This window comes from Crassostrea angulata, chromosome 9, assembly GCF_025612915.1.
Source record: "Crassostrea angulata isolate pt1a10 chromosome 9, ASM2561291v2, whole genome shotgun sequence".
NCBI classification, from domain to species: Eukaryota; Metazoa; Mollusca; class Bivalvia; order Ostreida; family Ostreidae; genus Magallana; species Magallana angulata.
The window spans coordinates 15,689,124-15,715,914 of NC_069119.1; the positions used below are offsets into that span (position 1 = coordinate 15,689,124).

Genomic DNA, 26,791 nt, shown 5'->3' on the forward strand with positions numbered 1-26,791 from the left:
TGCTTCAATCTTGTTTATCAGGGATGCTTTGGAGGACAAGCAGATCTTCGCTGTTTTTGTACTTTGTAAATTAAACGTCATTTCCGTTAAAAAATAATATACATATTCAGATACTTCTGTATTTTGTTTAACTTTAGGTAGAAAATGGGTATATTTTAGAAACCAAAAAATTAGTTTTTGAGTAAAAATAATATTGGGAGAAGGAATAATTTACAAAGAACAAAACCAGATGCCGATGATAAAATTTGATGACTGGGGCAAGTTACATGTTGGCTTGTGGTAATCTGATAAATTCTTGTATTTTTTGTACAATTGTAGTGCAATCTTGTGTAAGTTTATTTATAATTTATTAAAAAGCTGTAATTTTTTTAATTTGTTTTGCTCTGAAAATATGGCTGGCTATTGTACATGTATTAGAATGGGGATATTGTCTTATCATTTTTAATTAATCGAAACTTTATTGTATTATGTACATAAGTAATTGTTAAACAAAAGAAAAAAATCATTTGTTCTTATTTTGTACGTAATGAGACTGTTCAAACTGAATGAATATTTTATGCATTGTTCAATGAAGCATTCTCTATTGAAATGCTTTATTTTAAAGGTATATATATTCACATTCACATATAAGTTGTACCTGTAAGAGTATATGCAATTGATTTAATGTATCCATTTTACTTCTCAAGTACAGTGTATAAGGTAAACTTTAAAAAGAAATACTAACATTGTATATTTTCATATAACAATGCCAAAAGAAAAAAAAACAAGGGAGGTAATTTATTTCACTGATGATATTTTTTCTTCAAATTTCAATGTGTTCAATGAATCAGTTTTTGGACTTTGAATCTTTGGGGGGTTATGTAACATATTGAGTAAAATTCTAATTTTTTATTTTCTTAAATACCAAGTCTTGAAATATTTAAGTTTAGTTAGATATGGTTATTATTGTAGTCTGTCCCAGGTTCAAGAAAACCTTATTTTTGGCTCTCTGAAATATTTTTAATTGATTAAGAAACAAAAATCCTTAGAACCAGTTTTGATTGTTTACTCTGATTGAATTCACGAATGTGAAAAAATGAAATTTTACCAATACCCAAATTTGAATATTCTTAAAATGAAATGGTATTCAAAATGTTCACTTTCATTTATTAACTTGAAAAAATTACATAAGCATAATTATTGAGACAAATTTATGAGGGGAAACATGAGGTTCTTTGTTATCAAAAGAAAAAGGAATTTAAGTGTTTTACTTTCATTAAGTTTCTTTTTTTGGAGGGGAAGGGGTGAATAGGAATTTAAAATATAATGCTTTTATTTAAAATATCTGTATATATATTAAGAATGCAGTACTGTGATCTCAAAGTACATAAAGTTCCTATTTGTAAAGCCATTGTTTCTATCTTTCAAGTTAAGTTTATATTGATGAATCTTTAAGATTGGTAGTAAATTATTTGTGTTGAAAATTTCCATTGCTTGAATGAAGTTGATACAATGGCTAACAGTAGATGAATTGTAAATTTGTAATGTTATTTCGTTGCACATTTGGAAGAAAAGATTTTGAACTTTAGACAGACATTGAAGACTAAATGGAAACAGAAAATGCAGAAATGAGGACTCCGAAATCGAAGACAAATGCCCAAAAAGAATGAAAATAAAAAGTCCTGATTTTTTCGTAGGATATTCAAATGTGTTAAATTCGGTGTTTGTGTGGGAATTGTGACAGTGCATTCAGGGAGTTAATCATTTGATGATTGAAGACATTGTATATGTTGAATAGGACAGAAAATATTGATAAATGGACAAACTGGCTTGAACTGCGTAGGTACGGAAGCTCCGAGTACAAAGGGGGCCTGCACACATTGATGCTGACGTTTTTAAGGTGGGTTTTGGCCACTAATCTAGGTCTTTAGACCTGGTAGTGGATTTATTGTCTAAGCATGGGGAGATTGTCGCGGTCTACAAAATCTCCCTTTATTTATTTTTTTTTCTTAATATGATCATTTTTATTTGTGACATTAGGATTCATTGATATTTTTTTCCTTGATCCTGTTTGTACAAATCGATACGTACCAAGATCGAAGACCCTGTCCCAAAAAAAAAATGAATTTAATTCCGGATGTAAAACAAAATTTGCTTGTAAAAAACCTGTTTTTGAAAGAATTTTTAAAGAAAGTTGTTTGCTTTTAAGAAGGTTTACTAATAATTGATCAGATTAAACAGGTTTTTTGCAAGAATATTAAAAAGAGATTTTTAATGATAATATAAAAAAAAATATAAAAAGAATTCATAAATACAATTTGTCATGAACAAAAAAGGGGGATAACTCTAAAACATGAAATTTTCTTATTACCGGTAATCATTCTTGGGGGTAAAAAGAAACAGTAAGATGAATTTTAAAAATATCAACTTCATGCAAAAACAAAATTAACAGGATGTCATTGTTATGAGTTAATTAAATAAAAAAAAAAATAATTCTTATACTGAAGAAAGAAGAAGATGGCCGAGGAGCAGCCTACATGAAATGTAAGTAGTTGGGACATTTATAAGTCCCTTTTTTTATACGCCAAGCTGCAGCATTTTAAAAATATTGGTTATTGTCCTAGTTGTTTTAGGTAGATTTGTGAATTGAAGTTTGTATTTTGCTGAGGTAGAGAAGAAATGTTTTGTTAAATTTTTTTTATGGTAAAACTGCTATTCAGAAAAGGATGAACTTGAGAAGTACCAATATGACTGGATATGTGTTTGTTCCTACAAACCATGGCTATTGTAAAGTGTTGGACTTTGAAATTTGAGCACTTAGATATCTTTGGAGAGTCGATACCTCGGTTCACAGATATCTCTTTGTTGCAGTTGGTTGTTAAAATGATTGAGGTAGATTAGACATTTCGGTGGAGAATGTTGTGAAATTGTTCATGAAGTTTTTATTTCAGTGAAGTAGTGGAGGTTTTCTTTGTCCAAAATTTTCATGGAGGGCACCTGGTTTGAAATGATTGAAAATGGAAGTTTTATTTGGACTGGGTATTTCAAATTCCTGACAAGTTAGTTGATCCTTTATCTTGATTGGATGATTGACAGTAACTCTCAGACTCAAGGTTCAAACCCAAGCATTGGCAATTTATGTCTCAGTCGCAGTAAACCTTTTGAAATATGAATTTGAATTCCTTGTTTTGTGTTGAGAATCTTATGTCATTAATTTAAATAAAGGAGGGGGATACTGTTTTGAGGTGGATCATTGATGCAATTGGTGGCAGCTGATACAGATTCGGGGATCACACAGATTCTTAAACGATCATCATGCCCAGGTTGCAAATTTGATGGGCATTTGTGTATCTTAATAATTGAGGTGGGTGTTGAAGAATTTCCCGAATGGTTGAGTACACTGGTTCAAGTGCATATTTGGGTAAAGCCATCCAATTTTAATTGTGCGCTAAAGCATTGATTTTAAAATATCGTACAAAATGTTTGAAGGACACAGATAAAATTTTGAACAAATTTCGACAAAGTAATTTTATATACATTCATACTCTGAACAAATTATTGAGTAGACAGGTTTCATGTAGACTAGCTGGTTGTTTAATTCTTCATTTGTGAAGACAATACCTGAAATTTTCTGATTTATAATCCATAATATGATCTATATTTCCTACAGATTTCAGTAGTTTAATGAAGTAAAACTTAACTGGACATGCAGGATGATATCAAAGAAGGGGGTTCAGGTTATTTTTCTAATTTTTCTCCTAAACTTATGCATGAACATGTAATTTATGTTAAACATAATTGAAATGTTAGATGTTAAAAACAAATTGAAGTTGTTTCAAATGTGATGAATTCTACTTTTACCTTGATACAGAAATCCAAAATGGTTGTTTTTATTTCTGCTATCTAAGGTCGAAGTTGAAAGTTGATTGAATTTTCAAGGTCATTGTGAATTTTTGATAAAACTAAGTATATCTATCATTTTTATAGTCATTTCTTGGATACTGGTGTTTAATACAAAATTGATCTGTAATATTCAGATTGCAGGTTCAAGTTGTTAAGGCAGGAATCGGGTGTTAACTTGGAATGTGTTCAATGTAAGAGTGTTTGATAGATTGCCATTGAGTATACATGTATGTCATGTGGTTTGTAGGTGAAATGGTTAGGAAAAGTTGAGAATCCAAGGAAGATGTATGATCTTAGTTATACATGGTTAATATGGAACTTTTCACAAAAGATAAAGTAAATGAACCTCTGACTGTGTCTGCAGTCCAAAGCACGAGTATATGTTAGTAGATTTGTAGATATGACAACATACTAGCTGCTGCTTGGGTTATTGGTGGTAGAGACAACAGATTTTGGAGTGCTTTTTATAAAAACGGTAATAGTTAAACCTGTGTCATTGCTAAAGACAGGTGAGAACTGCATAATCGCCAACTGGATATTTGACATTTTATAAAACAGAATAATGATTATCGCTGTTGAATTTTCCAAAGAGAGAATTATTAAATCTATAAATATCATCTGAAGTTATTTCCTCAGTCTTTGTTTTTTCAAGAACGAACGGAACTGTAGAGGAATTTTGCAAGTTCATATGAATGTTGAAAAACTATTGAGTTTGCAATAGTTGTGTAGAAAATATTTGACTTTGACCTAGCTGGCTCTACAGTTTAGTTAAAGGATGTTTGGTTTTAAAACAATGAAAGTTTTGGATTGCAGGAATGGGGATGAAGGTACAAGTCAAAGGATAAGATGTATCTGTCTTGGGTAGGTTGTTCAATATGAAATCTAGTCTTTGGATTATGAACTCTTCAAAGGAAGGAAGGATATAACTAAATGGCCTAGCGTATGAAGGCTATAAAACTCTGGCATTTTTTCTATGATCAGGATTTTTTAGGGGAAACCACCCTCCCACTTGCAAAAAAATAAAATGAATTTGTTGTCTGACAACAGTTGGTCAAGAAATTTGTGTAAATATGAATAAAACTCCAACATTAGAATTGATTGGATAATTTTCTTGTGTAAAAATCTTTTGGTTGCTTAGAGAGATCGATTTGTCAGGCAATATTTTGCAGAGGTTGGTATTAATACATGTTTGTTAATACATGACGAGGTAATATATGACAATGTTATACATTTTATCGGATGACAATGCTGACTACACCTAGATGTAATCGCATCATGTAGTTCTTATTTCAACTCTCTCAAATGTGTTGAACCAGCAAAATCCATATAAAATCTTACCGATAGTAGAAAGTGCAGCTTCTGTAACAAAGCACACTTCAAGGTGTGCATCAAATGATTAACAAATGTTATGAAATTTTGATATTTGCTTGAGGGTATAGGAGTTGGAAATAGAGTGAGTTTTAACTAGGAGAAGAACTAGTACAATTGGATAATAATGTTCTGATTTCATCAAAAGTCATGGAGGACTCTGAATCTTCAACTAAGGACATATTTGTTTCAACAATATATGCGTTATTTCTGTTACTCAGTCTTGTATGTTACTTGCAAAAGAATACAAATGGCAAAAAAGTTAACACACTATGATGGGCATATGTTCCTTTCTTGTTCAGCATCAATTTTTTAGTTGACATTTTCATCCAATTTTATGAAAAAAAAACCTTGCAGATACTTTTGTTGGTAGCACCATGGTCCGAAAATTTTCATGTTCTAAAAACTTAAGTTTTATTGAGCCCAGCGAAATTTATGACCATATTTCATGTATTTAATAATAGTTTCATGAATGAAATTTAATGTAGAATGGTCTTTAATGAAATATTCTGAGAATGAAAAGAACAGGAAATGTCCTTTTATTTTTTCAAAGACGGATGAATTGAAAAAAAAAAATGAGGGCGATTCTGTCACAGATTTTGCAGCGCATCACTGTGGTACCATAATTTGTATTATTTGACTGATTTAACCAAAAGGAAAAGGGAAATTTTTTCACAGACTTCACAGACTCTTATCTGTATTGAGGGCTGATGGAATTATGGATCCTGAGGAATGGGGGAGAGAGAAAGGGAGAGAGATTTTATCCTATATTTTACTGCATCATTCTGTTTAAAGATTTTATATTACTTGGCTTATGGAACTAAAAATGAGTTTGAAATAATCCTTTTAAGGATGTTGAATGGTCAACAAATTACCTGTCAGATCTACCTTACAAATTTAAATCTGACATTTGGCCACAAACTTTTATTAGTAAAGAAAAATGTAAATACCTTTGCTTTAAAATTTAAATACTGTTTTATATAGCTTTACACAGAGTTCTACATCTTTAGGAGATTAATACAGTCTTAAATGGCAAAGACCATCCGCCCCTTTTAATTGTTTCATATACTGCTTGTTGAATCTGGAATGGGGGTGGGGGGGAAACTTTTTGATTTTGAGTGTCACAGTTTGTAATATTTGGTTGAAAGACCTAGGGGTAGGGATCGTAGGCAATGTTTTTAACAAATTTCACTGCCTTTGGTTTCATGGTTGATTTTTAGATGTGCTACATGTAGGGGGGGGGGGGGGGATATGTCTGTAACAGATTTAACTGCATCACTCGGGTGACCAGTCCTGCTGGTGATGGTTCGAATCCATCTGGTGCAAAACATGTCTGATATCAGATGCCAAAAAAAAAAATATGTAAATTAGATTAATTTATCTAAAATTAACAATTTAGGGAAGGTTTCAGTGAGCTTATTTAATAAATAATTCAAGGCTTTCAGTAATTTTTAAATGAAGAGATGAAATTATTCATTTGAAGAGGCTGATAAAAGGAAACATTGCCTCTGGCCACCCCTTATCAAGACCCTATCATGGGTTCTGTATTCTCTGTGTGAATTGGGGCAAAATAGGACAATATTAATTTATTACATCAGTTGATGCAAAACATTTCCACCTAAATTATCTTTGATACTTGCATCAATTGAAAAAAAAGATTAATTTTGTTAATATCAAAGATTTAATAATAATAAAGGAAAACAAATCAGAAATTCTACTATCTTGCCAATCATATAAGTTAATAAATATTAAATGACGAGGAAATCTTTTTTGTTGTTGATTGTTCGAAATCTCTTCTTCATCAATCATTTAGTGATAGAATGCCTTTAGATTTACGTGTCCTTCCAAGTGTTGATCAAGTGAAAGGGAATCAGAAAGGTTATGGATGAATCTTCATTCAAGGTAAGTCAAACTAGTATATATTGAATATCGCTAGTCAAAGTTAAATTGTTTTAGAAGCTATGAGGTGCATAGGGTTGGTGCTTATGTTTAATTTCTATGGCTCTAAGCAGATGAGAGCCTACAGGTGTATGTATAATTTGAAGACAAAAACTAAATTTTAGCAAATCTGAACTAAAGCTTTAAACCTTATACTGCTCTTTCTATTAATTTGAAGTCAAAAGACTATTTTAGCTAACCTGTAGACTCGCTCAAGTGTCTATGCTGTATTAATGTTTTTATATTTCTTGCAAGATTTACTGTATTTCAGAAATTATAATTTCTGCTCTTTACCATACTTAAATGACATTATTTAAAGGTATTAATTAAAGAGAGCATTGATTATTAAACACAGAGACTTGAGCATGTCTAGCTAACCTGAAGGAAAGCTGTAATCTATGATACAGGCTTATCCATAATCTGAAGCCAAAAACTAGGTTTAGCTTACCTTAAGAAAAACTGTAAACTATGATACTGGTTTTTTCATAATAAAACTAGATTTAGCTAACCTGAACAAAGCTATAAAATAAATTTTGACTTACCGGTATTTATAATTTGGTCATCCGTGTCTTGATTGACCTAAATTGCAATCCTTGTGTTTGTTCATCCCCACTGAGACAGTCGTTGTGCATTAATTAACATTTGAACATTTTTAGCCTTTTCTTCAATACTACTAAACTAATGTAGACTTAAATTTGTAAATATAGCACCTCTATGAAAAGGAAACTATACAATTTATTAACACCCACACCCACACCCATCCCCTACCCACCCAACTCCCCTGAGGGTTCCTATATTTTGGGTAATATGTGATGCAATCTTTAAAAATCCTTAATAAAAAAATCCTTAATATATTGCAGTGTACTGACTATAGAAAATTTTGTGAGTAGCAAGAGGACATCTACCTTAAAATATTATGAGACATGGATTAGGTTTCTAGAACCAAGAGGGCATTATACACCATAAATCAAGTACAGGTTTACGTAAGAATCGGGCAATTTCGAATTTTTGCGATAAGAGCTCAAACATAAAATCAAATGAAATTTTACTCTGTAAACAACTGGAATTTATAGGAATGTGTAGGATTATGTAAACTGTCTGATAATTTTTAAAAACTTTTTATAACGTAAAAAATAACTATAGAATCTCCTTTATTCATTTTTTCATAACACACAGTCATATATGTTTGCTTTTTATTTTTTTTAAAGAGAGACATAAGAGTGGTCCTTTTTCTCTAATTTTAAAGACTGTATGGCTAATTATGGTCATGGTTGCCATGGAAACCAATGAGATAGTACCTCTGTAACATGAGAAAAAAAAGAGGGCATTGTCTTCTCTTCATACTAAATTTTTTGACATTGAATTTCTGGAAATCCTGTCAAATCTTTGTATCATAGTGTTTTCATTGTGTTTAAAGACTGTGGTAGAGTGAAACTTTATTTTAGTAACACAGCTTCGCAATTATGCATGATTCAGTAAAAAATTTATCATTTTTTGAGAACACTTGTTTGTATTGTTCTCAAATTAAATTATCATTTCAATATGAAATATATGACTTATTACTGTTTGCCTGATTCTTACGTGAACCTGTACTGTGGAGTGGGGGGGGGGGTGTTATGTTGAACCTCCTCCATAAACTTTTGATAAGAAAAAAAAGGAATTACGTAAAAAACCATAAAAATTATAATTCGTGCGGGTGGGGGGGGGGGGGGTAGAGGGAGACGTTGATTTCCTTATTTTCGTTTCCAATTGTTATATTCTCGCTAAAAAGTGGAGTAGGGGCCAACCCCATGATAATTATTTGTTATAAATGTAAATTAAAGAAAAATGGGGGGGGGGGGGGTTATTATGGGCAAAATTAAGATATCTATTTCCTTCCTGCTAATGTCAAGATGCTATTCGTCTTACCGTGTCACATATTAAGCAGGAAGGATTACATGTATTTATATAGTTATGTAAAACTGCAAGCTTAAGGGTTTGGGAGAGGGGTCTCAACTGTATTCTGGTTATAATTCCATAGTGGAAATTACTACTCCATCTATCCAATATAGTTGACTTAGGTACCATTTTTGTTGGTTATCCTGAACCATTAGCCATTTATACAAGGTAAGGTTTATATGTACTTAGATACAAAGTCAAATGTGATATTGAAATGAATAGAAATTTATTTTCACCATCGAATTACATTTTGATTTTAATAATTGTGTTACACACGCAAGCATTGAACAGGCACGTAGCATCGATTTTGAAAGTTGTGTGTGTGTGTGGGGGGGGGGGGGGGGGGGCAAACTCATCTGGCGTAGTATATCTATAACTTATAACTTCGATTTCTCTCATTTCCATTCCAATTTTTTACATATACTCCCAAAAAAGTGGGGGTGGGGGGGGGGCAACTCTATGATAATTCAATTTTTACTATATAAATTTAAGAAAATTATTTTCTGCGAGAAAAAGTGGATGGGGGGGGGGGGGGGGCAGCCCCCCCCCCCACCCCTCCCGATGCTACGTGCCTGTTGAATGCTCATTTTTGAATATGTCCTGTTCCCAGGCTGTGCAGAAAACTTGAATATCCCGCGCTAGCGCAGTATGATAATTTGTCTACACAGCCCGGGGGTGTTTTAGGACCGACGATATTAAAAACAATGTATGTAATGCTTATGTTAATCTCGTGTTTATTTGTATGAAATAACTTTTGTGTCGTCGCATTAAAAGCCATGATATATAAACCTGCACTTTAGTAAAAGATGCAGTGGAATCGGAAGCAAATTAAAAGTGTGTGTGTGGGGGGGGGGGGGGGGGGGGGGCTATACTGATCATCAGAAATCTTGACAAGCAAAAAAAAATTCCCAAAATCATGAAAATCCTAATCCGTGGGGGGGAAGGGGGGGGGGGGGCTAGTATATACCTATAACTCCAAAAAAATCTTACCTACCAAAAAAAATGTGTTTTCCAAAATCATGAAAACATCTATACTACTATATTAAAATAATAGACTCGAATTTTTGGGCTTTAATCGAGAAATCGGAAGAGTAGTGTCATTTGTTTTATATATTTTAAAAATTATTGGCACTCGAAGATTACCAATTTGTTTTTATTTTTTCTCAATCAAGCTTCGCTAATTAATAATCAACGAAAATTCCTTTAAAAAAATCAGGAAATCATATGGATTTTTCGGATTTTACAATCTTGCGCATGCGCATTACATTCACGCTAAATCACGGGAGGCTCTTTAGTTTTTTGTTTCCACAATATTACATTTGCATGGATAAACTCAGAAACAATACTTTAAATACATTGTACGTTTAAATTGTCAATGATTATTCTGTTCATCAATGGAAATACGGGAGATAACTCTAACTCAGTGCATTTAATATTAAAAATCATTGCTACCTTACGCGGGTATATAGGAGGCATTTAAAAAGTGGTGTAGGCCTGTCCCGAGACACAGTTAGATTATTCTAACTAAGCAGAGTGTAGTGAAATTAATAACATTATTGTAGGGTTAAAGCTTTATTATGTAAATGGCAACAATACGGTGAGTCGATGTATCTATTTCGTAAATGTCCACTATCAGATACAATCTCAACCCGTGCACGCACGGGTCAAAGTCTAGTTTTTATTATTATACTTTCATGTTAAATACTGAAATCTGATTGGTTAAGATGCAGATAATCCGTTCTATTACCCTCAGCGTTAGCAACACACTTAGCAACGGGTAACACAACGAATTGTTACATGTGCGCAAATTATGCGCGTACGGTTCGCCGTGAAATTAACGTCATTTCTACATAAAAGCAGTAAAAACATCTATAAAATTAAGACATTTAGTATAATAAAATAAATAGTGCCTGTTTGGGAGGATAACAGTTGAAATTGACACGCCTCGAAAACCATTGTCAACCTCCGCTTTGCGTCGGTTGACAATGGTTTTCGAGGGGTGTCAATTTCAACTGTTACCCTCCTAAACAGGCATTATTTATATATTAGCACTATTAATATTTCTATCTTTTAAGGTAAGTTTAAGAACAATTGTGTTTGCTGCGAGAAAAAGTTTTGCTTTGCAAAAAAAAGAAGCCCCCCCCCCCCTCCCCCGGTTCCGACGCCTATTTCATCATATTTGGGCTTTACTTGCATGGCTCCGAAAAAGTAATTATAACAGCTAGACATCAAAAGAGGAGGAAAGATTATGCTACATAGAGCTTTAATATTGTCTCCCGTTTTTTTTAAACAACATATCAGACCAAGATACTACTATTTCCCCCGAATATTTCTATGGTAACAAAGGACGTGGCCATCTTTGCGAGCCGAGGGTTTCTGATCCGTATTTTACTCTCTCGGAAACTCTCTCCCTCCGAGGTTGTGAAAAATCTTTTAAAGTTATAATCTTTTGCTTTAAAAAACTGATTATATAATATATACTTTTTAATATAATTTTAGCCGGGAATAGTCGTCACAAATATTCTCGCAATTACATGTACATGTATTCTGCTTGCGGTATATTTTTTTGTACAAATTGAGGCCACATTATATTCGACCAACGAGTAAACGTCATTTAGCTATCGTCAGAACCCATCGGCCAGTTTAGCATGTGCTAAATAACCGTGGGCCAATTTCGATTGGATCATCAAAATTTTACCAATGACATTAATACTTGAGCGCACGAAACTGCAACAGCTGCATAGTTTCATAACATGATCTTTGTTTTCAAAACTAATTAATTAGTATTGTTTCTCAATCAGCGATCAATAGATTGAGAATTATAAATATTCATGGAAACAAAACACAATTAATTTTCCCTTGCGATATGTGTTTCCAAAGAGAGAGAGAGAGAGAGAGAGAGAGAGAGAGAGAGAGAGAGAGAGAGAGAGAGAGAGAGAGAGAGAGAGAGAGAGTATGTGTTGAAGTAATACAATGCAACGTTTCTGTGCTAGATAAATATAATGTATTGTGGTGATTGATGGAAAAATTTTATATTTTCTTATGGTCAAATATTATAATGTCTTGAAAATGATTTGTTTAGCAGGTATATATAAATGAACATAAAGTAAATAAAAAAAAATATCTGAATGTTTCTCCATAACTTTGAACAAGGCTTTTCTTTTAAAAGGAGAATAATTTCGTCTAAAAATAGCCACGACTAACCAGTCCTCTTAAATAATAAACGGGATATTATATATATATATATATATATATATATATATATATATATATATATATATATATATATATATATATATATATATATATATATAATAAAAGAAAAAAAGCAACACTAACTGTTGTTTTGTAGTTAGTGTTGCTTTTTTTCTTTTATTATATTTTTATGTTTTGCAGTTAGTGTTGCTTTTTTTGCTTTTTTTCTTTTATTATATTTTTACCGGACACTGAGAAAATACTTTTGTGATTTGGATATATATATATATATATATATATATATATATATATATATATATATATATATATATATATATATATATATATATATATATATATATAAGGCACTTTTAGCCATAATCTGTCATTTAGTAAAAAATAACCCTAAATGTTTGTTTTTTTTGCTTTAAAATTTGAATGTTCCCTATATATCCTTATACAGAGCTAGCTCTTCTTTTCGAGGAGATTAGTATAGACTTAAAATGGCAACGACCATCTAGCCCTCTTAAAACTATGAAGTTTTTACTTCAATCTGATTAAAATAAGATCTCTGATCCGATCCGACAAAATCGATGTCGCTACTTTGTGGAGCGGATCAAAAATCTTATTTTAATCAGATTGTTTTTACTTCGTTTCCTATTTCGTCTTCCTGATTTTGTCATCCATGTAAAAATACATTTCTGTGTCCCGACTCATTGGGTTCTCAAAATCTTTTTTACTTTTCATTACTCCCGTTAATTCTAACATGCGCGTGTTGGCGTAGTTTGATTTTTCCTTTGTTTAGTATATTTTATGTTATATCGCTGATACATGTACATGTACTAAACAAGTCTAGCGCCCATCTTAACAAACACTACAATTCATTCTTTATGGGAAAAAACTTTATTCCGGAAAAGCCCGAGAGGTTGCGATTGGAAAACAGGAAGCATATGTCTGTACTTTGCGTGATAGATTATACACTGTTACACCCATACAAATGCAGAAGGCAAAACTGAAGTAGCAGATTATACGTTATATATGTATGCAGAAAAAGGAAAACGGTGATATTCGTGGGAGTGTGAATAATAATAATATGTGGGGGGAAAAGTAATCGTTTTACCCCGCGGGTGTTGTAAATTGCTTTATCCTCGGCTGGAGGGATGCATACATAAACTGCTGAACACTGGACGCTATGCTGCACCAGTCTGATTGATGCCGCACAAATTACCATCATTACGCTGTGTGAAAAACGTACGTACTATAAATAAATATATCGCTCTTATGAATGGAGTGTGCTAGCTGGTAATGAACATCTGTAAATATAGCATAGAAATTTAAGACATCTAATATGATTTATATCTTTATTTTTCTGAGAGGGTTAAAATCCTTAGGATCTACGTAATTTTTGCAATAAAAACTCGAAGGCCAGTGTAGATGAATTTGGTCATGATAGATTATTTTGAGTTAATTTAACTCCCTTTATACATTAATATACAATATTTATAAAAGGATACTATGGTTGATATACACATACTGCAGTTTTTATTTTTTTCCCTACTCTGCGAGTACTTAATTCCGCGATGCCGCCAATTTTAATCAAGTCTAGAGAGTATTCAGTATTGAATCTCGAAAGCAAAATTTTGAAAGTTTGCAGACGAAAGCCTGTCTGACTAAATCCTGACCTATATTCGCGCGAGCGCAAGTGACATTAAAACGGAATTAATCAATATGAAACAAAATGAATTTGAAGCAAGCCTTGATGCATGACATTTAAGGTGGTATGGGACATCTGTCGATATTAATGTTGATAAAACTACATTATGATCAAAATACACCCACCGGCTTAGAATTTTCAATTTTATAATATTTGACCAAAAAATGTATTTAAAAATTTTTTTTGGAAAAAAATGAATTATGAAAGACCTTTGCGGGATTCGAACTCTTTGAAGTAAACGCTTTTGACAGATAGCCCTTTACGTTACGCGTTAGGTAACAATTATGGAAAAGAAAAAAACCTGTAAAATTATATTGAATTTTATTGTTTATTTTGATAGGAAGTACAACACAATATGGACGAATCCCTTACCACCGTAAAGTTATGTGCCTTTATGGTTTTTTTAAATTTGTTGTTGTTGGTTTTTTTTTTTTTTTTTTTTTTTTGGGGGGGGGGGGTGGGGGGGGTTACATTACTACCCCCTACTAAGGTAATGATAAATATCAGCGCAATTCATGGATTCCTCATATAACAGGGATACAGCTGATTTCAATTAAGTATTACTTTGAGTAATCATTTACTACTAATCATTCATTCACACATTTCAGTATTACCCCATTCATGGTTTACTCGTGTTTGACTGGTATTCGTGTTCTGTCACGTGGTTTTGTATTTTGATATGAGGTCTACCATGCATATACGGTTATAACTATCTTAAAGCTGACACGAATTCATAAATACGCATTACTTCCCTTTTATCTCCGACTACCGCCATATTAGTTGTCGATTTCTATTGTTCTGCTCATCACTACACACCCCCTATATAAGGCCGAGAGCCCTCGTCATGCTTCACCGCATTCAGGAATTTCATACACCCAAACACGTTACCTTGGACGAAAAGACTTGTAAAAACGCGTTTCGAACAAAAATAATATGACAACCACTTCACTGGCAAGATACATGTATATCCAATAATCGACGAAACAAGCCAGACTGAAATCCAGGCCCAGATACTTCAGAAATTTGTCGATAATTGTAGACCGCTTTCCTGTGTATGTTATAACATCGCACATGCGCAAACCACACACTGTGGCAGATAAAGCAATGTCAATTATCGCATGGATTTTATAATCGGGGAGTCTTTATAGGAACGGATAGAAACGTTGTTACTTTCTTGGATTTACTATCATTTAGCTACTGTGTTGGATGTAGTGTCGCCAGGGTTTTCAAGAAGATGTAAACGTTATGCACTCTGTATGAACGACACACGTGTTCGATGTGCATGCCAAGTAAGGCAGCACTGTCTGTGCAAAATAATACAGATACCTTGGACATCCTTTCAAACAATAATATATTTTGTATTTCATTGATTGTTGTTTTCTTTATTCTTTATTACTACATTTTACTACATGTACAATGTGTAGTTCATGCATTTAGAAGTCCGTGCAACGTGAATGCCTCGATCGGAAAGCAACCGACCGTAACTTTCTCAACCAGTATATATACCCCAGTGGCAGTAGAAGAGCGATCGAAACTAATATGGCGACCAAATGGTTTTATGAATTCATGTCAGCTTTAAGTCTTATTTGGAAATGGCCAAACAGGTTTGTGGGCGTGGATTTGTGGGCGTGAATCGTAACCGATTTCTTACTATTAAGTTCCTTCGAAGGTGGAATTTGGTAAGAAATAATTTTCTAAAAATGTTTTTATCTTAAATTAAAATTAAAAACTATAAAAATATTTCAGTGAATCGCATGAATTTTTTCATTGCAGGTCTACTTATCATATTTGTTAATCATACAATGAATTAAAAGAGAATATTTCGTACCAGGTGTAACGATCTCGTGACAATGACACGTCTCGGGCCTTTCCGATAGAACTCGGAACACACGTGGGATGTTGTTTTTTCTGCGTTGAAAAGGCCCGAGAGGTTGCAATATTAAAACTTGGCAGATTTTTGTAAAACTGTTAAGCGATTTAGAGGGAATGGAGGGCGAAGCAATTAAAGAAGCCCAATATTTGTTATTCAATTTAATTGGTGGATCCAAAGATATAAACTTTTTGGAAAGTTTAGCAATTGCTCATTGCATGAAATAAATGTAGTGGGTTGTGTTCTGTTTTGTTGCATAATCTATATATCATACACCAACCAAAAGGTTGGAGAGATTATCACCACGTTATAAAAAGGATTGTAAAATGCAAGCTGTAAATTATCGTTGAAATGCCACATGCATGTTTATTTTGTGGACAAAATATAAAAGCTTGTATTGCCTGGCACACATGTGAAAAAGAGACGAGGTTTACTAAATAGTTAATTAAAGTAATATCTGTTGTTGCCAATTTGAAGGCGAGCGTCAACATTTGTCACCCCACCCCGTACCCTATTCATTTAATTAAAAAGACTAGCTTCAGCGGACCGTTAAAGGCCTCGTATTTAAAGTTACAGAACTGGGCAAGTCGGCATGTCGGAATTCAATCACCCATAACAACTGTCTACCTTAATCAGAAAACGGGTCAATATTATCAATCCGTCAAAACTGGTATTAACACGAGCAACGCTCATCTATGTTTCTGACTGTTGTGGGAGGATGTGCATTCTTTAGACCAGAGGTTATTATCATTTTTTATTGTTTTTTTTTCATTTGAACCTTTACCATGTTTACTGTAGCATGGTTTCCATTGATTTCCATTATTCGGATATGTAGGTCGCCATTATATCTGCATTATGGTAATTTATTCGCAGGAAAATTGAGGTTGACCAATGGATAGAATTAGAATGCTATCTCTGGGGTTTGTATTATAACGGGGAGGGGGTCTGAGTACTCCTTTGCTTGAAAAAAAAATCACCATAACAAGCTTCCAGTGCATTTTATTTCTAATCGGTATTTCCTTCTCAGTTCTCTTTCTAAGTATGGCTGGACGCCATTTTGTTTAATTGATTTCAAAGGTATAGCTATTTTGTATGATGTCGCATAATAAACAAAATATCAAAATGTATTTGAAAGACCTATTCGTATAATTACTGGCTATTTCTTATTTCGATATAACTTGTTTTGACTTGCTATACTAAAACAAGCACAGGAAAATTGCGTAATCATGATATTGCTTGCGTTTTGTCCATTTAAACCAATACATCGCAATGGTAAACCGACACTTTTTTATAATCTATCCGGAAGACTTAAAACTTCCAGGGTTTTGAAAAGGGGTAAGTCGATCATATACATGAAGTAACCTTTTTAGGCCTTGAAATTTGAAAGCATTTAGATTATTTAGTTAATCAAAGATTCCCCCCTGAAACAAGCATGGCGTCTCGATCCGAATAAAAACTCCGAATTCCATTATGGCGCTTGAAGACGCACAAACAATCCGGACTGACTGTTTCATGTGGTTTTATAAGATATTTTGATTATATCCTCGGGACATGTTTAGGGTATTGCCATAGAAATCACAATTCCTTTACAAAAGGTATAGGCAAGAGAGCATTGTTGCAACCACTATTGAAATAAAACCACTATTGAAATAAATTATTTCAATAGTGGTTGGGAATGTATTTTATTTGAAGAATCACTTTACAACCACTATTGAAATAAAATATTTAAATAGTGTTCCGGGATGTATTCCATTTTGAAAATCAATTTACAGACACTGTTGAAGTACAACTACTATTAGAATTATTTTTTTCAATCGTAGCTTAGAATGAATTTCTTAATTAATATTACTTTTAAAATTTATATTTTTTCCTTTACATTTCTCTTTCTACATACATATTATGTCCTATAATAATGTATATTATTTGCACAATAATGAACATTTTGTAAATGCCAGAACTTCTATTCAAACCCCATGTATATTGAATAATTATTTGTTGATAAATATCATTATAAATATCACTATTAATATAAATTATTTCAATAGTGGGTGGGGGTGTACTTCACTACGACCACTATTGAAATATATTATATCAATAGTGGTAAAGGATGCGATTCATTTCAATCACTATTGAAATAATTTATTTCAATAGTGGTTGGGGATACCTTTCATTTCAACCACTATTGAAATAAAGTATTTCAATAGTGGTTGGTGATGCATTTCAGTTTTATGTCTATTATTATGTCTGTTTGTAACACTTTCCTTTCTGCTAGGGTAGTTTCTTAAGAAAAGAAGTATGTCTTATGAGATGATGAATTCCTTTTTATTATGATGTTCTTTGATTTACCTCTATATATATGGTAATGTTTCCCATACCGCCTGTCATCTGGAACAGAAAGTGTTATGCACAGTCGGAATAATAGTCATTAAAATAATATCCTACCACTATTGAGATACTTTATTTCAATAATGGTTGTAATGAGCCGCATCCTTAACCACAATTGAAATAAATTATTTCAATAGTGGTTGTAATGAAATACATACCTGACCACTATTGAAATAATTTATTTCAATAGTGGTTATGATGAAACGCATACCCAACCACTATTGAAATAATTTATTTCATTCAATATTGCTCTTAATGAAGTACATCCCCAACCATTATTAAAATCATATATCTTAATAGTGATATTCATTATTACATAAATCTACAATGATATATAAGCTATAAATTACTTTTTAATATCCAGGGGTTTTGAATAGAAGTTCTTGCAATTTACAACGTTGTCGTCTAGTACAAATAATTTACAATTTCCATAAAACATGATATATCTATAGAAAGAGAAAGGTAAAGAAAAAAATATGAAAACAATTCTATATGTAAATCTGCGAGGATTGGTTATTTCTGCACAACAGTGAAAATGATAAAATAAGTACATTCATATCATAGTCTTTACTACTATTGTATATGCATGTTTATCTGCGAGAATTGGTTATTTACTTCTACGCAGCAGTGAAAATTGTAACATAATTGTGTATTTGATATTATTTGTTAGATTTCTTGCTTTTCAAAATAGTTTGCAAATATGATATACAACTTCTTTCTTTCCAAATGTGTTACAATAGTGATTACATAGTTATATTCATAAAGTAATTCATCCCCACCTACGATTAAAAAAAATAAATTTAATAGTAGTTGAACTTTAATGGTGTCTGTAAAGTAGTTCTTATCATAAAATACATCCCCAACTTCTATTAGAATCATTATTTCAATAGTGGTTGTATTTCAATAGTGGTTGCAAGGTGATTTTTCTGATGAAATACATTTCCAACCACTATTGAAATAATTTATTTCAATAGTGGTTGTATTTCAATAGTGGTTGCAAGGTGATTTTTCTGATGAAATACATTTCCAACCACTATTGAAATAATTTATTTCAATAGTGGTTTTATTTCAATAGTGGTTTATTTCAATAGTGGTTGCAACAGAGCATATTTTCAGCGCGTTCATGAATATAAGCCATCTGTCATTTTGTGTGCTCTTATTGCTAGTAACATGATTCTTATAATTTAAGAAGAGAAATTATTGCTCATATATCAATTCAAACACAAATATTTAAGTTTGGGAGTTGTCTTAAACCATGCGAGAAATACAATTAAAAAAATAATCTATTTAACTACCGAGCAGGATTTGATGCGTCCCGAAAGACTCTACGAAAACTTGCACCCCCACCCCACCCCACTCCACATAAAACACAATATATCTAATTACGCTTCACGGAACCTATGTTTTTTTTTGCTTCCTTGTGAAGATTTTCTGGATGAGTCTGCCCCCCCCCCCACTTTCAAAAATGATGTTACGTGACTGACCAAAATCTTGTGAGAAGGCCTGCGGGCCTTCTGTTTACAAACTGTTTACTTACTATAATTGCTCGTTTGTGACGCATGCTGGAATATGTTGAAGGAGAGAAAAGTTCCGGGTTATTGAGAGCCATTGAAAAAAAAAAAGGAAATTGTAGGAGTTTTGTTTGCAGACTTTAACACGTGTGTTTGTGTGCATGCGTGTGTGTTTTTTCATCTCTTGGTCGCCTTTGGATGCACAGGGACCAAACTCGTTTTAACATTTATTTCAATGTAACCTTTCAAGAGAAAAGAGTAGCAGAGCGGATCGTCACCCGGCCTTGGCTAGCGCAGATGGCTATAATGATAGCTCAGTTTGAGGCAAAATGTGACGGGTTTTTGTCTCTGTTTTGTAGGCCTGTATTGATGGGGTAGTCGGATATACTTTCAATCCAATACACATGTAAGTTAATAGCTGGCGCTGAATTCTTGATATGAAGACAAGGTATGTTGTTAGATTATTCTGTCCGCTTTAACAGGAATACCATTTTTTTTCACAAAGTTAAGTAGTAATTTTATCTGTACGGTTCGGTTTATTAAATAAAATAGAAACAGAAAATGAATTTTCTTTCAGGTCGGAAAAATTCATTTTTCTACATGATTTTGTTAATTGTGTAGAAAGAAAACAAAAACCCATTGCATAATTTGCTGACTGATTTATTCTTCTTTACCTGACATTGGTCTTATTGACTTAATCTCTGATTCAATTTTTATGTTTTATATGCGTTGAAGATAAACTTAATATACATGTTCACATGATGTTGACTTCCTTGTATATACTTAAAAATATACATACAATCGCAACTTCTCGGGTCTTTCCGATAGAGCTCGGAAAACACGTGGTGGTTTTTTTTCAAAGCCCGAGAAGTTGCGATTGAATATAACATATACTTGTGTATGCATGTACTAGTATTATGGACTGATTATTTTTAATTATAGTTTGCAGCTGCTTGATATATATAGTTTATTGATTCCGTAGAACCTGTTTTGGTAATGAAGCAACGGATTGAATTGAACATACGCGTAGACTAGTTTAATTATCGAAATGCAGATTGTATTTCTTCATTTACATGCTAAGATTAGCCTCGAGCTATAGGACAATCGGTACATGAACCAGATCGTACATGGTTATATATCCATCGGTTCACTCACACATTCATTATACTTTAAAATCAACGATTTGTTATTTTCTAATTTTTAAAACTGATCTGTAACAGATCTAGCTAGAAGAGAACTTAGTAAAGCGATATAAAAGACCTGAATGGAAATGTACTCTTATTACAGACCGAAAACACTCGAACTGTGCTGCCCTACAGAGCAATTATTATACTCTGTCCCAAGATATTCTCGATTTACATTTTTCTTAATTACTCGATATTTATAAATACCTCAGGGTTCAAACGACATTCATTCAAAAGTATGAAAGATTTCCAAGATTTCTTCTTTGAAACGCCCCCTTTAGCTCATCAGGTTTCAATACACAGCAAAAATGTGATGTCTACGGGGATTTTGTATTGTACAAAAGACCCGGGGGGATATTATCACAGTGAAAAATTGACTATACTATAATTAACTTTATTTCGAACTATAACTTTTAAATACAACATTTATTGTCACACGTATCAACGGTTTGTTCCCGTTTTGCACACATTTGAAAATTAGGTATCGAAAAAATGTTTGCGAAACGGGAATTTGACCAGGTGATATAATTGCTTAATTGCTATAGTCTATATCACAGTTCCTGCGAGGGCAATTGACAATAAAATAAATAAAACATATCTACTCGCTACTCGTAATTGAAATTTACATGTATTTTATGTTACAATATAACTTGCATAAAAGCACATTTACATAATAATTGACATCCATATTCATAAATTTGATTTCAAACATCAATTTGGTCATGAACAATTTCATTATTTTTTTTAAACAAGAAAGATTATTGCAAAAGTGTTGAATATGTAGCGCGTTTGTTTAACTACATTGTAACTGCCGATAGGAAGTACATGTACATGCTAAAAGTTTGAAGAGAATATCTTAATATTTAATTATTGCTTTTGCTGACATAAATGGAAGAAATGTGTCTAGTGAAAACGCTGCTAAATATTTTTCATTTATGTTGTGTTATGTCTTGAATAATCGAAGAAAATAGACAAACTGTATGATGATAAATAGGCAATTTTATATGCATGCTTCAAAAACTGTAAATATTATTTCTCAAAACCTATCAAATGTATTCCCAATTCATGCATTTTCAACCTTTTTCAGTTTGAGGTACCCGTATATTGCATCAATATTAGAATATTATTTTTGTCAGATTATTTTATGTATTTAACATCCGATTTGAAAAACTAGAAAGTGACCACCATATATATATACTAAAGCGGTGATGTCATAAGAACTACTATCAAGGTCGCTACTTCAAACATTGAAATATTTTGTGATAAAAATCTGTTTTCTTTCATAATATTCTTTCTGTTGATACCAGACAATCAATTATAAACATGCGTTTTACATAATTTGCAACTCAATTGTAAAAAGAGACACGGAGTACCCCATATGGACAAAAAATGTAAAAGTCAATTCATCTAATCTTATCATTATTTTTTTATCAGACTTTTTAAATATATCATTATCTTTATTTTATCAACCGAAAAAAAATTGTGATAGTTATTATTTAATAGACCTAAAACACAACAAAATATCTGTATCTTTCTTGTTTTATTATTGTATCATTAAGGCACTGATAAAACAGAGGTAAAAATCCAGGTATAATCTTTGACCGAAAGCAGACTATAATTGCTATCACAACACAATTCACACCAATTGTACTATACCAGATTATCACACACCGTATCAATGTTTACAAAGTGAATCAGTGATTGACACCTGGCAGACTCTACATTAAATTGTAATTACAAATCAAACAGACGTTTTTCCTAAGAACTGTTAATCTCTTAAAACAACATTGCGTAATTATAATTATGCCTTTCGTGTCCGGGTAATCAAAGACTCATCGAGTCTAGTTGCCTAATACCTAATAATCTGTCACAGAATTTTCTTGATGTCATTTTTTGTCAATTGTTACCTTTTCTTATTGTCTAGATTCTTATATATACATATTCTGAATTGTATTAGTCAAACCTCAGCTCGGAGGCCCGATGCATTACCGGCCACGTTCGTCTGTGCCGCTTTGTTGTTTGTTATTGTCCATCTTTAAAATCCTATAATTAATACGGATTTCTTCATCACTTGGTTCTATTTCTCTGGAATTGCATTTTGATGGACCTTCGGAAAAAGAGGTATGTCCATTGAACGATGTTTTATCAATATGGTCGTCATCGCAGTGTCCTCTTTCTTGTTTACAACGTCGACATCGCAATGTTGATCGACATCGAGTCGACATCGTGTCTATATCGTACCTCCTTATCCTATTTACATCGATGACATTGTCAATATCGCAATGCTGACCAACATTGAGTCGACATTGTGTTCCTTTTTTCTTGTTTGTATAATCGACATCGCAGTGTTGACCGACATCGAGTCGACATCGTGTCTATATCGTACTTCCTTATCCTATTTACATCGACGACATTGTCAATATCGCAATGCTGACCAACATTGTGTTCCTTTTTTTTTCTTGTTTACATAATCGACATCACAGTGTTGATCGACATCGTGTCTACATCGTACCTCTTATGTCCTGTGTACCGTTGGCATTGTCGATATCGCAATGCTGACCAACATCGAGTCGACATCATGTTCCTTCTTTCTTGTTTACATATTCGACAACGTCGACATCGCATTGTTAATCGACATCGAGTCCACATCGTCGACCAACGTCTAAGAAATATCGGCAATGTCGACGATGTAAACTCGATATCGTTTCAACATCGTCAACGTCGAGATGTCAACAATGTCGACGATGTTTACGTCAAAAAAATATCGGCAATGGCGAACTGCACACGACGGATGCAGTTCCAGACGAATTCCCTAACACTGTACTTTAGATAAGCATAGAAATCTTTGATTTTAAACTTCTAATTTAACACATTGCACATTGGATATCTGGAATAATTGTATGGCATCTGTTCAGGCCAGAATTTTAATTACAGTTCTATATGTTTTAGTTCTTTTTTTGCAATTAAATTATCTTTGCCCTTTGAAAAATTGTTGGTTTCATTTGAATTTATTTTAAATTTGCGATGAAAACCAAAAATATATAGTACACGATTACTGTGGTATGTCAAGCGTTGCAACATTTGATCTCTTTCACAAATTCAATCAAACTCGCTCTTTCACTTCTCTCGTTTGCTACCTTTAACTGGTTCCGGGAGATGTTGACGTTTCTACGTCGTGCTGAATATCAATGATTTTCTTTGAATGAACTTTTCCTTAGATTAAAAGAAGCTGCAAAACGGAAATCGGTCTGTTTACGGTGATTTTCAAGGATTTAGCAAAATCTGTTGATTCTAATTACTCATGTAAAATCAAAAATAAGTGAAAACATAATTAATACCAATATCATATCTTAATAATGAAATCGATTCCTTTTTTTGTAGTTCCAAGATGAAGAAGACTGCGGCCGTTTTCCTCCTTGCAATGATATTAGCCATTATGTATTTCATAACTTACACGAGAAACACTGAAAGTTATGACCAGGAAGCACCAAAACTGAAAATCGCAGATTACATCACAAATAAAAACAACCCTCCAAAAGAAGTGAAATTTGACCCAAGTGATGCGAAAAAATACGAAAAATTAATCAGACCATACACCATCGCTCATGACAAAAACTGTGTCTTGACAATTCCGGACAACTTTATAGGTTTTGGAGATCTCCCCTTAAGGATACCCGACAGGAAGGAACTGGAATCCCTCTCCGTTGACGTCATAACTTGTCTTTACCATCGTTACGTCACAACCATTCAAATTTTCTGTGGTTTGAAGGACCGAGCAGGTGAAGTGAAACGAAACGGCTGGTATGTGTGTGGGGACCCCGCTTATAGTCCCAAACAAAACTGCGCCGTTTTTCTGTCCAACAAAGCGTTTCCCGAGCAGACGTTTTCAGATGACATGAAATCGCGCTACAAATGCCGTGTGTATAACACTCCACTGTCGAGCAATCATACTCTTCAGTCGTGGATAGAGCAAACCAACAATACCCAAGGTACGGTTGACGTTCTGACACTCTCCATTAATTCCACGTCTGAACTCAAGATTATAGACAAGATGGTGCGAGATGATTCCGTAAAGAAAGTTCGACAACTCTTGTTGGAACTTCATTTTGATCCTAAAACTACAGACGCGGAAGTGTATATACTGTTATTGGAACGCTTGAGAATGTTATATAGCATTGGGTTACGAATCACGTGGTTTGATCAGCTGATTCACTGTGCCACGAACAAGTTTAACAAGTGCTACGCAGTGTACTTTATCCAGCCAGACCTCAGGGATAAATCCAAAGGAGTTGCGAAAGTAGATTTACCATCCATAGATAACATAAGAAAATTGAATGGCAACCAAATTGCAGACTTGTATTTCAGTTACATCGAAACTACTCAATTTTTCTGTCAGCATATATTAAGAATCGGCCGAATCACGGATGGGGGGTGGAACGTTTGCCACGACCAAATGTTGAAGATGAAGTCTCCATGCATCGTGTATTCTTTCGGAGTGTTCAACGATTTATCTTTCGACGACGAAGTAGCCGCTACGTATAATTGTAAAGTGTACGCCTTTGACCCCACCACACCCTTCGATACTCACCAACACGGACCACGTGTGTGGTTTTCCCGGATCGGCCTTGGGGACAGCTACCGGAAGTTTCAAGCCGGTTACGTGGCGCCACTGACGCAAATCCGGGCGAAACTGAACCACCAATCAGAACCGATTGCCATCCTGAAAGCGGATATAGAGGGCGCTGAGTGGTCCAGCGTGCCTAACATGATAAACACGCACCAATTAGAAGACGTTTCTCAACTGTACTTGGAATTCCATGGCGACGGAAACACAGCCAATCAGCTGATACTTTTGAAAATGATTCACGATGCTGGCTTCCGCATCTTTTGGTATCATATAAACCCAGCATGTACATTTAACAAAAGTCTTCTTCGTCGCTCGAGATGCCAAGAGGTTTATTTCATGAACACGAAATTCAAAGCCAAAAACTCATAATGAAATAGTGCACGTAGGTTTACCTTAAATTAACTTTTAAAAAACCGAAACGTCCAAGTGTTCTATGCATCAAATCGTTTCGCATATCTCCTTTTCTTTCCCTCAAATATTTGTTTAAAGAATTTTGAACACGAATTAAATATGCGTTTCGTGAATTAATTTTATCAAACGATAAACTCGAATCATCTAATAGTATTTCAAGTTCTGCTGTGTATATATGTGTGTAAGTGATATATATGTTCGACTCCTTGAAAAACTGTAATCATTGTTTAAGAGAGAGAGAGAGAGAGAGAGAGAGAGAGAGAGAGAGAGAGAGAGAGAGAGAGAGAGAGAGAGAGAGAGAGTATGTGTGTGTAAGTGTGTATTCCAACATGATTACGTACTTTAAGCCAAAGTACATGTACTAATGAGTTTATATGTTACAAAAAGGTTTTTTGGGATGATTTAATATTTTGTGAAATTAAAAATTATAAGCAAACTGAGTTTTTTTTCCTTTGAGTGCACATCAGTTATTGATTTAACTTAAAAGTTGTTTCATTTAAACCAATCAGAATTTTGTTTCATGTGAATCACTGCGTAGGAATTTAAATTATCTAATTTGATAATAAGATAATGTAAACAACACAGTCCTTTTTTGGCGATTCACATGCATGGATATATAGGTCGATAATATTGTTTAAAAATGCATACTGTATAGAGGGTTATTTCCGCCCCTTGTTATTTTCGCCCTTTTACACCAACAAACGGTTTCGCCCCATCTTAAATTCACCCAGATACACTTGTTTAGTTAAGAGATAACTTAGAACATTG

At 33.4% G+C, this 26,791-nt stretch overlaps 1 protein-coding gene across 11 annotated transcripts in view; it reads left to right on the forward strand.

The window, feature by feature from the left end:
• Positions 1 to 13,321: 13,321 nt before the first annotated feature.
• The window catches only part of LOC128162951 (uncharacterized), a 47,617-nt gene continuing 34,147 nt past the window's right edge, over positions 13,322 to 26,791 (forward strand). The window contains exons 1-4 of one of the 11 annotated variants that reach the window (XM_052826389.1): positions 16,534 to 16,645; positions 20,161 to 20,249; positions 22,943 to 23,106; positions 24,367 to 26,459. In XM_052826389.1, the coding sequence (XP_052682349.1) occupies positions 23,087 to 23,106; positions 24,367 to 25,981 (1,635 nt within the window). In that variant the 5' untranslated portion in view covers positions 16,534 to 16,645; positions 20,161 to 20,249; positions 22,943 to 23,086 and the 3' untranslated portion in view covers positions 25,982 to 26,459. Of the gene's footprint in view, positions 13,573 to 15,612; positions 15,715 to 15,844; positions 16,646 to 17,248; positions 20,250 to 22,942; positions 23,107 to 24,366; positions 26,460 to 26,791 lie in introns of those variants that run through there. The other 10 variants (XM_052826387.1, XM_052826392.1, XM_052826385.1 and 7 more) reach the window with 10 other exon arrangements.